Source organism: Seriola dumerili, unplaced genomic scaffold (assembly GCF_002260705.1).
Source record: "Seriola dumerili isolate Sdu_G_001 unplaced genomic scaffold, Sdu_1.0 BDQW01000230.1, whole genome shotgun sequence".
NCBI lineage: Eukaryota > Metazoa > Chordata > Actinopteri > Carangiformes > Carangidae > Seriola > Seriola dumerili.
The window spans coordinates 2,721,897-2,738,028 of NW_019174485.1; the positions used below are offsets into that span (position 1 = coordinate 2,721,897).

The 16,132-nt window shown below is 39.3% G+C and overlaps 3 protein-coding genes across 4 annotated transcripts; all 3 read left to right on the plus strand.

The window, feature by feature from the left end:
* The first annotated feature begins 2,384 nt into the window (after positions 1 to 2,384).
* LOC111229436 (CMRF35-like molecule 8) lies at positions 2,385 to 5,123 on the plus strand. The gene is made up of 6 exons (XM_022755767.1): positions 2,385 to 2,522; positions 2,605 to 2,919; positions 3,401 to 3,430; positions 3,531 to 3,572; positions 3,729 to 3,856; positions 4,371 to 5,123. The coding sequence occupies exons 1-6, from the start codon at positions 2,456 to 2,458 to the stop codon at positions 4,692 to 4,694; spliced, it is 906 nt and encodes a 301-aa protein (XP_022611488.1). The 5' UTR covers positions 2,385 to 2,455; the 3' UTR covers positions 4,695 to 5,123.
* A 64-nt stretch (positions 5,124 to 5,187) lies between these two features.
* Positions 5,188 to 8,689, plus strand: LOC111229435. Its single transcript, XM_022755766.1, has 5 exons — positions 5,188 to 5,430; positions 6,033 to 6,344; positions 6,537 to 6,575; positions 6,708 to 6,809; positions 8,054 to 8,689. The coding sequence occupies exons 1-5, from the start codon at positions 5,208 to 5,210 to the stop codon at positions 8,341 to 8,343; spliced, it is 966 nt and encodes a 321-aa protein (XP_022611487.1). The 5' UTR covers positions 5,188 to 5,207; the 3' UTR covers positions 8,344 to 8,689.
* Positions 8,690 to 11,011: 2,322 nt separating this feature from the next.
* LOC111229353 (CMRF35-like molecule 1) lies at positions 11,012 to 15,679 on the plus strand. Of its 2 annotated transcripts, none has more exons than XM_022755644.1 (7): positions 11,012 to 11,123; positions 11,221 to 11,277; positions 12,144 to 12,467; positions 13,299 to 13,406; positions 13,553 to 13,654; positions 14,032 to 14,075; positions 14,165 to 15,679. In XM_022755644.1, exons 1-7 carry the CDS (start codon positions 11,084 to 11,086, stop codon positions 14,384 to 14,386), a joined length of 897 nt encoding a protein of 298 aa, XP_022611365.1. In that variant the 5' UTR covers positions 11,012 to 11,083; the 3' UTR covers positions 14,387 to 15,679. The 2 variants fall into 2 exon arrangements, with proteins under 2 accessions (XP_022611365.1, XP_022611366.1); XM_022755645.1 differs by having other exon boundaries at positions 13,559 to 13,654.
* Positions 15,680 to 16,132: the final 453 nt, after the last annotated feature.

The window sequence follows — 16,132 nt, forward strand, 5'->3', positions numbered from 1 at the left end:
TACTGCATAGAGTCAGTTACTTTCATCCCAGATAAAAGAACTGATTTTTTTCTTTGCCACTTTCCAACAGTCCGACTGTGAGTATGACGACATTGGCGAAGTGCATCCGATTCAAAAATTATCCGAGACGACCTCTGGCTCTCGCCACCCAAAACAGGATCCACCAATATCTGCCTCCACAGAGGCTGACTGTAGCGTATCCTTTCACATCTATGAAAACGACATACTGCAGCTTCAAGATATTTAGTTGCAAACGTCCAAAACGACCGTGGTATCATCTCAGGGATCTACACCGAGCCTTTGCGACCTATAATGTCTGAGAGAACAGGTGACGGCTGTCTTAGAAAACGCTCAAATAAACCTACAACAACGGGAAACGCTACAAGCAAACCTACAGAGAGCTGTACGAGCAATGTGTCCGCTAGTCACCCCAGATCCTGCAGTGATTCCACTAAGTCGAAGCCCAGATCACTTTGGTTTGGTTTAGATTTATCAGGAACAGTCTGAGTTTATCTCAAAGATGTGATTTTAATTGGCCGTTAATGGGCAGCTGAGCTGTACGTCCACTCATAAGCAGCATTTATCTTTTACTTAAAACTTAATTTTCCTCATTTACAAAGACAAGCTGAGGGGTATAGACATGTTCTATCTTTGTTTTGATCTAGATTCATGATCGTCTGTGGGAAATCTGACTTTGAATAGTTAGAAGGAAACAGAGGAATATTATAGTTTCCTACTTTACAGTTACTTCACAGGGAGAGGAAATAGAAAGGAAGGAAAAAGGATGGTGAAGGTGATGGTAGTCCTTATAACTCAGAAAGATCCGGCTGTACATAATGTGATAGTAGCCCTATTTTAAAATGTATCTTGCTGAAGCTTAAAATGTTCAAGAGACTCTTTTCTAACTGTAACATGACAGTGTTCTTGCATTGGATTGCATTCTGTGTTGAGGCGTTTGATTGTGTTTGTGTGTGTGTGTGTGTGTGTGTGTGTGTTTGAGTGTGTGTGATTATATATGATTGTTTGTGGTTAATTATGTCAGGATGCATATACTTTTAATGTGTGTTTGCAGTTATTGAGAGCACGTATGGAGAAGGGGCCTTAACCAGGCAGTAATAAGATGAGTCTGCACAGTCAAATACACATATCTGCATTCATGGGCTGAAAAGTTTATGTTAAAGGTTTAGACTAGGATTACTCCTAGTGGCTATATCAATAAAGACACCATAGCAGACAGCACTGCACACTGACATATGAGATATACATCATAAACAATATGTAAATATATATATATATAATAAACAAAAAAGTTGACTTCCTGATTCAACTTACTTTCAGTCTTACACAATAAGACTGATGGCATCATTCCTGAACTCACCTTTCACATTTAAGTTTCGAGTTCCTACTAAATATCACTGTTAATGTGCTTGTTATTGGAATGTTTAACAAGTATTGAAACCTGTTGTTGTTACATAGATCAGATGTTAATAATAATGCATGTAAAGATACAAATGATGACCAATACCGTTTCTTAATAAAGCATACTTTACAAAGAGTTTACAAATGATCTGAGTTGATTTTGAGTCTTGTTTCTGGCAACCTGACAAATATGTACACTCTTATAGCTCTGTTTTTATCTCTAACAACTCCTGAGAACTGTGTTCACTAGCTAGCTGCTAACTGTATGTGTCTGCTGTTTAGTGCTGGCCAGTTAGCAGTTGGTTTATCAAAGAAAACTGAAACAGCTTCTTGCTGTGGTGAGAGACAACTGTAATGACAGTGGTGAGAGTAATTCAAAACAGTGAAGATATGGGCTTTAAAACCAAAACAATGAGATACACCATAGAGCCGTTAACAGCAGAGTCTGGTCATTATTCTCTTTGAGTGAAACCATTCACATTATACAAGGTCACTGTTCCATAGTCAATAAAAAAATATTGATTGGTACAGCTTCAATTGTAAATTAATAATTTATTTATACATTGTAGGTCAGCAATAACAAAATTTGGGTTGGCACATTGTGAAAAATCCCCTTGGCTGGTGTTTGTCCCTCTCACACCTACTTAGTAGGAAGTGGTACCAGATACCATAAGTACAGTTTGTGATAACACAGGTGAATTACAGGGGAAGATGGGGTGGCATGGAGGGATGGAACAAACTGAACTTGCATTTGGTTTTTAACTAAATAAAAAAAAAACTGTGATTAAACTGATTAGCTGGCGTAGAAAATAGTTTATGAAGACACACCTAAGGTCAGTTTTTGAGTCACACACCTCCCCACAATTTCACTTTCATAGGTTGATTGCTATGTGTGGATAGGTTTGATCATGAAAGAGGAAGAGGTTTAAACACATGGATATGAGAGCATGTGACTGAACAGACAGTCAGAACCTTAAGCCTCTCTGTGAAGCTGGGGGAGAATCGGACTGTGGGACCTGAAGTTAAACTGGGAGTGATGGGAGCAAGCTGGATCTCGTTGAGAACAACTTTATCTGTTATCACTATTTTACTACAGATCCAAGGTGAGCTGTACACTATGCATTTAGACTGTTGAAGCTGCTTTGATAGACGCAGTTAGCTAATTAACACAGTTTATTCTGACAGCGCTGACCAGTGTCACAACTGTGACCGGTGTGGAGGGTCAAACACTTTCCTTCAGATGTGAATATTCACGCGACTTGTGGAGCAATGCTAAGTACTTCTGCCGTGATGACGACGACAATCCCCTGATATGGACAGACAAACACGACCAGTGGGAGACAAATGGACATTTCTCCCTGTACGACAACACCACCGGAGCCTTCATCATCATCAAGGTGGACAAACTCGTCCCAGAGGACAGTGGGACATACCTGTGCGGGGTGGACCTCAGCTTACGCCGCGATCGCATCATTGAAATACAACTGAATGTTCCTCGAGGTACAGTATGTCGTGTCACAGCACAGGATCGCTGGTTATTAATTGTTATATATGGTCTCCAGTTTTGCATATTACACCCTGAATATATATATAGTATAAATCTAGATTCTGGTTATTGATTACTTTACTAAAGACATAATGTTACAAGACAGATACTGTCTAGTCTATCTGGCTATCTCTGGCAAGCTGTTGCGTTAGGTAACAGGGCTGATTCAAAATCTACCTGCCCTTACAACCGAAATTTTTCATTTGTGGCATTCTGTCCTGAGATATCCACATGGTGATCGCGAACTAAAAATGACAGGCTTTGCTGTAAATGAGAACTGAGCCGGGCTACTTTTTCTAATTTTGTACGTGTTCCTCTTTTTTGAACTTTCTATTCTATGAAAATGCTACTTTGTTTGGTTGTTACAGGTTTCTAAAAGTGGACATGTAACTTTCTGTAAACTAACTATCTTTTTTTTGCGCCTTTTGAGAACAGCAAAACCTCCAGAAAATCTCACACAGCACAGTAAGTAAGATTTTATCAGTACATCAGGTCTCTCTGTGTGCTCATCTCACTTGTGTGCATATAAATACTTTCCTTTTTTTTTTGTATTTGCACATCTCAGATACTGTAAAGCCCTACTTTCCAATGGACTTCACAGTTGACAGTGAGTGATATGTGTTTGTGTGTGTGTCCACATGTATTTGTGTGTGTGTGTGTGTGTGTGTGTGTGTGTGTGTGTGTGTGTGTGTGTGTGTGTGTGTGCGTGTGTGTATGTGTGTGTGAATCCTCTGTAAACTTGAGTTGTCGTTCTTTCCTCCAGAGTTCCACATGTCGCTGTTCCTGACTGCAGTGATGTGTGTGGCAGCGATCCTGTTTGTGTGTCTGTTTACACTTTGTCTTCTGTGGGCTGTTAAACACCAAAGATCAGGCCCGCACCAGAACAGAGAGGTTTGTCCTTGACGGAAACTTCTTTTTTTTTACCATTAATGGCAATGTCAGTCGTTCAGTCTTCCACACTGAAATGTCTCCGCGACTACTGGATGGATTAACATAAAATTTGGTTCACACATTCATTTGGCCTTAAGGATGAATTGGTGATCCAAGGTCAATTTGTCCAGTAATTTTAGTTTTTATGATCAATTACCTGCAACACTAATGACATTCCCATCAGCTCCAACTGTGCTTTGTGTTTACTGATAATTAGCACATTAACCTGCTAACACACTGAACCAAGATGGCAAACACAGTAAACATTGTATGTGTTTAACAACAGTATGTTACTATTGTTATTGTGACCATGTTAGCATTTTGGTGATAGCATTAAGCTCAGAGCACAGAGCTGCCAGCCTGGCTGTAGACTCTTAGTTCGGTTTTCCTACTAAAAACAACACGTTGCCTTGGAAACACTAAAAACACTTGCAAGAAGCAGTTCGCTGTCAGCCGGTTTCTGTTCTCCCCACAGGCGTCATCTGACTACGAGACCATGATGCCCGGTGTGGAAACTGAACCTGAACTCCGCTGCACCTCTTTTACTCAAGACTGCGTTGACCTTTCACCTGTAGCACCGCCACCACCTGACCTCTGCTCCCACTTCACTTCAAAGCACCGGGAGTCCACCGTCACCCTCGGCCTCGGTGATTATGTTGATGTGGATTTACCAGGGAACATCTGCCAGTATCAACATCTGGATTTCAGCCGGTTGGAGGAGCACCTCTATCACAGCATTAATGGAAACAGCAGTCCTAAAGATGGATATCTGGGAGTCAAACCCCAGATTAACTGTTGAAATGACTGTGTAACTTCAGTTTATTTACAATTTGGGTCCTAGTTTTGAAGTTTTGGCCACTGTTTCCTTCAGAATAAATTTCTACTCGCTGCTTGGCAAGCAAAGTATTAGAATATTATTAATGTTTTGAATGGTGGCCAGAACTGCAACAATGACATCAAGGTTTCAAAAAACCAGAATTATCCTTTACTGTGCGTGGATTAAAGAGTTAACCAGTTCAAAAGTTAACAACTCAGGAACTTTCGCAAGTAAACTAGTTATAGTGTACATTTGCTGTGTTTTGTCATGTCTAGATGTAAATATGCCGTGTTGGATGGCACAAAGAAAAGACTGAAAAGAGTGTTTGTCAACTGATGAAGTCCACCAAGAAGATTAGTGTCTCACTTTGCATTATGGTAAAAATCACCAAAATAAACCAAGCGGTTGAGAGTGGGGTGTCTCCGTGTCGCTTCTTTACTGTCCCATTACGTTTTAAACATTCACTGTGACACAGTGAATGGGTGAGACGTTTTGATGCTTCTCACATGTTCGAAGTGGTTTTGGAGCGAGAGGAAGCTGACTAAACATAGGAAGTGCAACAAAAAAGAGGAACCTATGCAGCAAATGCAGTGTTGTCGTTTATTTGGATGTGAAATTAGAATTGAGATAAGAAAAGACAAAGGAAAGAGTGAAAAACGCATGAATCCTATGAGTAGCACGGAGATGATTTTCATCATTTTGGTCTTTCTTGAGGGAGGTATGTTTACTGAAATTTACTCTTCTGTCCTCTTCTGTCCTCTCCCTCTGTCTGTGTTTGGTGTCTTTTTGGTTGGTACCTTTCTCTGGTCAACTTTTTAACTCACCTTCCTGTTTTTATTAGGGGGACCCGCAGTGCCTCCCAGCTCCTTGTATTTCCTACTGGCTTGCTGTTGTTTTTTTAGCCACAACCATAAACTGTGTTGACTTGTAAAACAATTTGAGTGAGCTGGAAGGAGGTTATTTTGTAACAGGGAAAGTAACAGAGTGCACCTTTAAAGCAGAAGTTCCCAAGGCACAAAAAGATTAAAAAAATAAAAACAAAAAAAAACAAAAAAATAAAAAAATAAAACAAAAGGTAACGCTTAAAATTCTGATAATTTTTTCCAACTTCTCTAACATCTGCTTTTTCTGTGAAATATACATAGCTTTACCTCTTAGCGTCTCTCTAAAATATCCAAATGAAACAAACAAAAACGTCTTTACAGAACGAGGTCTATCGGGAGAATTTACAGAAAATACGCAGTAACAACAAATGCATTCAGCAGCTGATTGAAAACTGAATGAAGATCTGACTTTTGTTGCTGTGTGTGTTCTGTGCAGGATTATGGGAGGCTGAAGCGATGTCACTAACAGGAGTGCTTCACAAGGATATCACAATAGAGTGCTCTCATGGAAACGCATTTTCCAACATCAAATATTTCTGCAAGGGAGCGTGTAACGATGAAGACGTCCTAATAACTAGCAGAGAACAGAATAAAGATTCATGGAGTAAATACAGTATTAAAGATGAAGGAAACACATTCTTTGTGACCATCTCTCGACTGACACAGGATGACGCGGGAATTTACTGGTGTGGAATAGAAAGAGTTGGTTTTGACACGTACAATGAAGTAATCCTCACAGTCATAAAGGGTGAGTCGATTCAGTACTGTACATGAATAGCTTTTATGATGTTTTTATGCTTCATCACTTACAAAATTTGTTTTTTTTGGGTGATTTCCTTCTCATCAACATGTAGCCAGTATTTCACAACACTGCAACACTGAGAGACACGACAAGGAATAAAATTAACATAATTCTATCTTTCTTTTTTCTTTCTTTCAGGGGGAGGAAAGAGCAATGACTTGCTACAATTAAATTCAGGTGAGGCAATTAATACAAATGCTTCACATCCTAGTAAGGCAATGTCTGGGTGTGTGTAGATATGTTTGTGTGTGAGAGACAAAGTCCTGAGCGATACATCATCACTGACATGTGATGGTGTCTGTTTTTCAGGGAAGCTGGTGTACATCGGAGCAGGTCTCGGGGTGGTTGTACTGGCTCTGGCGATGGTACTGCTGATATTCTTCAGATATCGAAACAGAGACGCCTCTTCTGGTATAAGACAAACCAACTTATTTAAGAGTATTTTCAGAATATGATGGCAATTTCAAGCACCAATTGGTCGAAAACACCCAGAATCACCACAACAGCCATACCAAACACCGTAGAAATGGTGCCCCAGAGTAACACGGAGGCCTGAAAATTATAGCGAGCACCTGCCAGCCACCTCATAATGCTCTAACAACTACCTTAGACATCCATGGCATCAACTTAGCAACCGTTAGAAACAACCACCCAAAGATGTATTTTAAGAAGTGGACACTGGACTCAAAGATAGTGATAAATACTGCTGCATAGCTTAATTTATTATAATACATCAAACGTAGAGGAGTAAAAGTAACATGAAATTAAATTACAATTAAACTACAAATATCTCAGAGTTGTACACAATGAGTACAATCGCAACCGAACCGAGGGACAAATATACAAAACTCGAACCCTGTGACAATAGTGTGCTGTGACAGTAAAGTAGTGGAGAGGGAAAGAGAGAACGGCACAACGGGCCAAAAACCGTTCACTTCGTTAATTTGCACACCATGCTTGCAAAGGTGTTTCACCATGTTAGTAGCGCAGCCTCCCTTGCACGAAATAAGTTTGCCACCTACCATACTGATAGGCTAAGCGTGACCTGGTACTGAAACCGAAACTAATGCCATCAAAAAGGAACCGAAACATTTCTTAATGATTCTTTTGAAATCTGAAGTTTGGAACCGGTTCTAATTTGGAACCGGTTCTAATTTGGAACCGGTTCTCAATGCTCAACCTTAACTGGAACTCGGAGTCGTCCCTCTCATGCCTGTCTGTCCTGGAAGAGCGCTCCCTCCTCTGTTGCTCTTCCTGGGCTTTCTTCCATTTTTTTTCCCAGTTAAAGGATCTTTTGAGGGAGTTTTTCCTCTTTCGAATCGAGCATCCTAGGATACAGTGTCTCATGTGTTGGACAGATTTTCCCATAAAAATAAAAACTATGTGGTTTTTGGCCTATTTTTGACTTGACTGTTTGAAACTAAATGTTGAGGAAGGATATAATGCAAAAATTATGCAATGTCATCAAATAGATAGAAGTATATTGTATTTTTATTGTTGTTCTTCACTCATTTGACATTTATTGTTTGCAGCTTTTAATGAAGAATTACAGCAATACAAATATTGATTGTTCTTCAGGAAGTCAAAGAGATAAATATAGTTTTCATTTCTAGGGGATTTAAAACTTTGTCAATGTATCTTCGCTCTCAATACAGGAAAGGACCATGACACAGTCTACGCCACACCGTCCGGTCTGAATCAAGATGCACAACATATCATCACTTCGTCGTCAGCCGCTCAGCACCAAGATGCGAGCAGAGACCGTACGGACAGTCCTTCCATTTCGTCAGACGTCCAGAATCAACCAGTCGGCCTCTTTTACTCCACCATCAGCTTCAACAAACACACAGACTGCAGCACTGCTACACCCCGCCCTGCAGAAGTCACATACTCCACCATTGCAGCCATGTCAACGGATGAATCAGCAGTCTTTTGTAATGTCTGAACTGAGGTTTGATCATCTTCAGTTATGTGCAGCTATGTTATGCTAAACAGCAAATACTGTACCCACCGCTCACATGTGTTTCTAAGACTAAATTCAGAGGTTGTTTTATATGAATTATTTTAATAATTCTGACTTAATTGATTAGTTCATACAGGACAGATATATGAGAAAGAGGTAAATAACCCCTTTAAAAAAATAATTTATGAAGATTATACATCATGTCCAGTAGATTTTAGATTTTACCGAAATAAAATAAAATTGTAAATATAGAGATTTTTTTCCCCTGGGTATTTTTGTATTTTTCATGAGTGTCTGTGATTGATTATAGTGAAAAAGTAAAACTTTTTACTCCCACCATATACTTGCATTAAGTACACACACACACACACACACACACACACACACACACACACACACACACACACACACACACACACCCTCACACACACGCACGCACGCACAAATAGAGAGAGATAGAATCTGAGAACATGATTTGAGGAAGAGGTTCATATAAAGTTCTCAGTGATCGGAGTCCGAAATCAAACTTAACCTTCCCACACTTTAAAATAAACATCAGAACTCCCTGAGGCACTGTGGGGCTGCAGTAGTGTTTTTTGAAAAGAATTACAGTTTTTTTTCGATTGCATAAACACTACAATCAAAAGTATTACACAATTATCAAAACCTGACACTCACCGAGCAAAACATCGGCCCACATTTGCACCACTATAAGCACAATGTCAGCCTCACACTTTTTGCAAAACACTAAACACACTTGTATACTTTAGACACAGAAGTATATCATGATGTCACTTCCTTACAATTCCAAAGCACTGACTGTCAAATTACCACACCTATGAGCCAGTTGGTCAAACACAGCCATCAGGTGCGCAAAAAACACATAATTGCTTAATTGTAGACACACCAATCAGGTTTAAGCACTATAAAAATGCAGCACATGAGTTCACCTGTCTTCAAGCAACTGACACATCTATCAGCCCAGGAGGTAGGACTGATTCTCAGCTCCTGCTTACATAACTCAGAGTATGGATAATTTGCTAAATAAGGGTGACTATGGTAAAAGCAAAGATCTCATTAAAACCAATGATATGAATAAAGGGATGACACAAAATGCTCATACAAATTTGATCCTACAACAGAAATCAAGCTCAAAGGCTGCAAAGGTATGTCAGAGTTAGCTATCCTCTCTTTCGCTGCAATTGTATTCGTTCTTCTTGCCTGAACTCCGCCTTCCTGTCTTTGTTTGAAAGCTCCACCTTTCACACCCTGCTATTTCAACCATCACCAGGAATCAGCTAAAAACAGCGAGAACAACAGTATATATTTTCATATTAACAATGATTCACAAACCTGTGCATAAAAACTGTCACTCAAAGTTACAAACCCACAATATCTCTCAGCTCACACTAAGAAGTGGTTGGGAGTCTTTCAGCTCATTGTTGCAACTGTTTTGGTTCACTCTAACCGGTCTGATCGCGATGTCCGACCACAGCAGAGCTTTTAAGTGAAAAGCTTTACAAAGCTGCTAAACATAGTGGAGTATTCAGCAGTTAAAAAGATGCATATTTGCATCAAGAGTTTGACCAAACAAAGAGTGAAAAGAGAATGAATTTCGTACACAACTCCATATGATTGATAATGGGGCTTTGTGTCCTCTGAATGTGTGAAAGAACAACTGTTTGCTGGCACGTTGGCCTATCAACTTTATAAGGTAATAATATATGTCAGTGTTTAGTTATAGGCTGTCATGCACACGTTAGCCACAGGTACATCTCATTAATGTATTGTAGAAGCAAAGATGGCGTCCACTCACTTGAATATTGCTTACCTGGCACATACATGTTCTGAAAGAACGCTTTCTGCCATTTGGATTTGCATCTGTGTTGCGTGGATCACTGTATATGTACATTAGCGTTTCTCTGCCCTGTCCACACGTTCCCGCTCTGCCCATAGATTCAATAAAAATAACTTTAATCTGTATGAACTGAACTTTGAGCTAGTTCTTTTAAAGTGTGAACTGGCACAACACTGCCAGTAGGTATAATAATCCAGATGTGGCCTTGTGCTCAGGTGTCGTGGAAAGTCTCTCATCAGGGCATGGATGTCCAATGACTTCAAAGTGTCAGCGTGCACATGCATCAGGGAGAGGTGAGTCAGTCTCTTCTGGGTCATGGTGTTGCTGTAGCCATGTTTTCACGATGCAAGGTGGAGACGGTCCGCTCGGATGAGGCCACAGAGATGAGCAGGCACAGACACAGCCATGAGTTTTTCTGGAAAGACTACATTAATCATCATCATTAATGGATAGATCATCCAGAATACCTACAGTGTAGATATAAATAGCTGGTATTATAATGACTGATGATCATTAAAATAAGAGGGACCCTGTGGACATTGTTCAGTGAGGTAAAAATGTTTACATCTAAACAGACGATCATGAGATGCAGCAGATGATAAATTACTCTGAATATGCATCAACACTTTCACTCTATTTCGCCCTCTCATCTCTATCCTTGTCTCTGTTTCACACTTTCTTGCAGCACAAAAAGGCTCACATCCTCATTTCTAAATGCAAATGTTTAAAGTTATATCCTTAGAACAAAAAGCAGATACCGAGAGAATAAAGCAGGAAGCACTGAGTAGAGTGCAATCATTTCACAACTCGGCGTAATATTTGATATATTTACAGTAGTAATCTGGAAAAAGCTGGACTGAGACGATGAAAATGTCACTGAAAGCCGTCATCTACTTAATGACAGGTAATATTATTCTTCTGTTTGTGGCTTTGATGAGTGAAATTTATTTTGTTGACTGCATTAGGATGAAATAACTTTTTCTTGTGTTTTTTTATGACAGCTAGTGTCAGTTTACTGTCTGTGGCAGGGAATGAAGGAGAACATGTCAACACTAACTGTAAGTGTAACAAAGATATAAAGAATAATGCACAGAGACATGCTAGTTTGTTGGATGTAAAAATGAAATAAGAAAGTAACTAAGAACACGGTGTTGAGGTATTTGTACTTTGTATTTTGAGCATTTCTATTTTCTGCTACTTTATACATCAACACACTATGTTCAGCCAGTTTGTGGGTTGTGTGATCAAACCAGCCATTGCTCTGCATAAGCAGAGCTTTTGAATATGTGGCCTTTACATGTAATGGGGCATATTAAGTAAAAAAAAAAAAAAAAAGAGAACTGAATATGTGTCTACTGACAACGACAGATTCTGTGTGCATGATAGTCCAGCAAACTACTGTGTGTGGTGTGGACAGGCTTTAGTTGGACTTTAACCTTCAGGTATTGGAATGTAAAGACAGTTAGATTTATATAAAGTTGTGCTACCTCAAGTGAAAAGCTCAGCCTGCAGTTCATGCTCAGTCACGCTTTCAACTCTCTGGTAGGTGACAGCACACCGGTGAAGCAGATCTCGGAGGGTCTGTTACAATCAACTGCACATATCCACACTTCTGCAGAGAACATGAAAACTTTGCTTGCACAAATTTAATATCAACACACTTTCGATCACACAAAGCTAGACAGGTTTTCTATTTTAGATTACGAAGCGCAAGGAGTCTACACTCTGATCATTTCCATGCTGACCAAGGACGATGCTGGAAGATACCAGTGTGCTGCGGAAACAGTTGATAATGACGATCCCATTGCATGTTTAAACATCCATCTCCATATTTTGAGTAGTATTGATCTGCTTTCAATCATCCTGTTTCAAAACTAACCAACATAACGCAAGTTTATAAATATATGTTTTTCCTGTTTTTCAGCCTGGAATGACATTGAACCGGAGGTAAAATCTTATCGTACTGGGGAAAATGCACAACTTACTTGTCACTATCCAGACAGCCAGAAGAGCAATACAAAATACTTGTGCAAGGGGGAGAATCCTTCGAACTGTGAGGAGTTAATACACACAACAGAAACGGAAAGAAATGTAGTTAAAGGCAGGTATGATATAAGGGATAACCAAAGAATTAAGTACTTCTACGTGTACATCAACAATCTGTGCACAGCCGACTCTGGAACGTACTGGTGTGGCTCTGAGAGAAAAGGGCACCCTGCTACTTACACCAAAATCCACCTTTCTGTTGGTAAGTACTCTGTGAACATTAGTATTATAGACCATAACACTAACCCAGATTCTTGATTTTGTACCAAGTAAAATCATTTGATCAAAACACGTTTGTTCCGGAGATACTTGTATTTCACTTGAGTATTTCATACTCACATACCTACCCTACATTTATTCACAGCTGTGATTACTTTTCAAATTACAATTGAACATACTAAACACACTTTATTTACTTCTTTATTTCTTTTGTTGGTTCCCACACAGTGGTCGCTAGTCTTCCTGGGGTTCACACACAAAAACAACAAACAAAACAAACAATATAATCACAAACTGTTACAGATAAAACTGCCAGTAGAGGATTAATATTAGAAATTTGAATCAGGAGTGAGTGACCATAAATAGTATCAAAAATGGAGTTTGTGTCATGAAAATCTTAAAATAATATATTCAAATATAACATTTTACATGGGCCATTCTGCTTCATAGCACCTTTATGCTCTCATACTTTTGATACTTTGCTTCACTTAAGTAAGGGTTTGACTGCAGGACTTTTATTTGGAAAGGACAATTTTTTTCTGTATTGCTAATTTTACTTAATTACTCTGAGTACTTCTTCCACAAATAATGAGAGAAAGACCTAAAACCAGGAACCCAGGAACATGAAGTTAAGTAAATGGTGGACGGAGTGAGACAAGCTTCCTGCATTAAAAACATCTGTCATCAACAAATGTGTGTGTGTGTGTGTGTGTGTGTGTGTGTGTGTGTGTGTTTCTTTTTCATGTATGCATTCATTTACTTTATGCCTTTCTTCACTTCCCTAACTTCTAGCTTTTCACTCTTCTCCCCACAGCTGACACACCCACAAAACAAAACAAAACCAGAACCTGCCTTTCAACTCAGCCAACAACAACAGCAACACCTGTTGAAACAAACTTCCATGATGGCTATTCAAACTCTGGTGACCTTATCACTTTGCTGATCATTCATATCACAAACACACGCTAAACACATCCTCCTCTTTAAGCATGAATCCTGAGGACAATGACACAATGAAACTCTGCTGACTGCATGTATTCCTCAAATGTCCCTGCTGTTGTCTCTCAGTTGCAGGTGTGATTGGCCCGGCGGTAGCGTGTGTGGCAATGGCAGTGGTAGTTGTGATTGTACTAATCCTGTACAGACACAAACTCCTCCCCAGGACACAAGGTGAGGGATGGAAATGTGGCGTCAATGCTAGCATGCAAAACCCCATAACTACCCAGGGGGACACAAGACAAGAAGAGCAAACATAGAAATACATGAAGTACGTTTGCTCTTCTGGTCTTGAGTTCCCCTTTGACATGCAAAAACATTGTTCGTGGCCAATCAAAGTAAAGTTCATTACAGGTAACATCTGATTACGAAACAGATCTACTGAGTGACTGAATGAAGGCGGCAAAGATTTTTCAGTCTGAAGTGAAACGTTTACCTTGCACATGATTTTCAGTGTGAGGCGTAACTCTGAATGCAGATACAGAAATATCCTTTTCGTTTACATCTAAGCAATTTTTTTTTTTTTTTTATCTTCGCATGTTGTGCTTCAGGGGGATCATCAGAGCTGAGGATGAACGATGGACAAAACACAGAGGTGTGTGCCTGTGTCTGTTTCTGTGTTTATAAGTTTGCATATGTCTAAAGCACCTGCATCTGTCACAGCGCTCACCTTCTCCTCCCCAGGGAAATCATGGAGATCATGATTATGAGGAGGTACAGGAGTGGAACCCTCCCACAGACCAGCTCCACTATTCCAGTATAAACTTCAAGAGTGACTCTGTCACAGTGTCAACAGATCGAAACACACTTCCCGACGCAGATAAAAATGGCTCCTCGGTCTGTGACTACTCCTCTATCAGTAGGACTCCTCTCTATTCTACATGCACAATGCCTGGGGAAGCGTGATATAGTCACTCTTTTAATGTTTGTTTCCAGTGGAACATGCGGTGAAGGATTTACATTTTTTCCTAAAGGGAAATGGTCATCAGCTTTCAATTTATCACTTAAGCATGACTCAGTATGAACTGTTGTTTGGCACAATTTAGAGTTAGCTATAGCTTACATGTAATATGTTTGTGTAACTAATAATGTGACATATAAATATAAGAATATTGCCTTAATGTGCTCTGAATATAATCAATACGAATCCTGCTTAATGCTCTACTTTCCTTATTGAGGCACAGAAATGTAATAAGTGACATAAAGTAATCAGACACTTGGGTAATGGTGTGCCACTTTACCACAAAAATAAACACTGTAAAGGAGGAAGTTGCTGCTTATTGGTTTCATTTCAGCAGCTGATTCAGAGTCAGTAGATTGATGCTGATCATTATGTAACTAAGTTATAACTTAGATCAAACTTATCTTTTTCTTCAATAACTGATCATTATAAAGTATAATAGGCTATATTTGTGGAAATTCAGTTGATGATTTATTAATTAGAAATAGTTCCTGATTTCCCCACTTACTTTTTCATTGGTAACTACCCACAATACCTTGTAAAGCATCATTGAATTGTGTTTACTACTTTTTCAATATTCAAGTATCCAAAAAGTTTAATCGCAGTATCTGATTAAATAATAAAAGGTTGTGAAGCAGACACAAACTTGATACTTCACACTAGCGTAGGATCAGTTGGTCAATAAACCACCACCGTAAATCTGCATACACCTGGTCTGTCTTCATTACATTTCACAGGCAGTCAAACATCATTTCTATTCGCATCTTTTTCTGTAAAACATATTAATGTTGTTGCAACTGTTATGAACTTTTCAGTGAGGAAATATAATGTGATACTGAATTATAAAAATGACAAAAGTGCAGTTTCATTATTCTGACTGAAGCACTTTGTTGTGATTGCGGCACATTCAGTTGAAACTCATGGGTGTTGAACAGCCTTAACTTTGTATACGGGATATTTGTTATCAAATTCTTGAATAGAGGGTTTTCAACTGATTATGATCCAGGCACCGCCATTCAAGCTGGGGACCGCTGGTGTGGGGTGTGAGAAAATGGGTTGAGATGAGTTTTTTTTTTCCTTACCTGTTACACAGACACTTTTGATACTGTTGATTTTCACCAAGACTTTCAATAAAGCTTATCATTGGTCAGTAAACTAATATTTTTGTCAGCGAATCTGTACATTATGAGTATGGATGTCATGTCAACATTAGCACAACACAGGATACAGAGGATAAGCCAGACGGGCACTAACCTATTTTAATCCTGAAAATCTCCTTGGCTTTTCTAAGTTTTATATATTTACATGAATTTGATTATTCACAAACAATAATTAATACATGGAAATGTGTTTAAACTATTTACTTAAATAAAAAATAGTCAAACTACATTATTGAATGCATGGTCAGGGACTGTAATACCTGCACAGCCCACCAGGGGGCCAGTTGAAGCCCCTTGAAATACAGTAAATCTTGCAATATGAGAGTGTCTTGTTCTGCTCCGCAGCTCCCTCTTGTGGCTGATGTAGTGATCAGGCAGTAATTGGCCGGAGCTCTCATATTCATTGGCATCCACTGTACCCTCTACCTGACACTGAGAAAGCAGCGTTTTGCCCTTTCACATTTGCATTTCATGTGTGTCTGCTCCATGGAAATTAAATGATGAAAGGTTTAGAAGAGGCGTTGCTGGTTT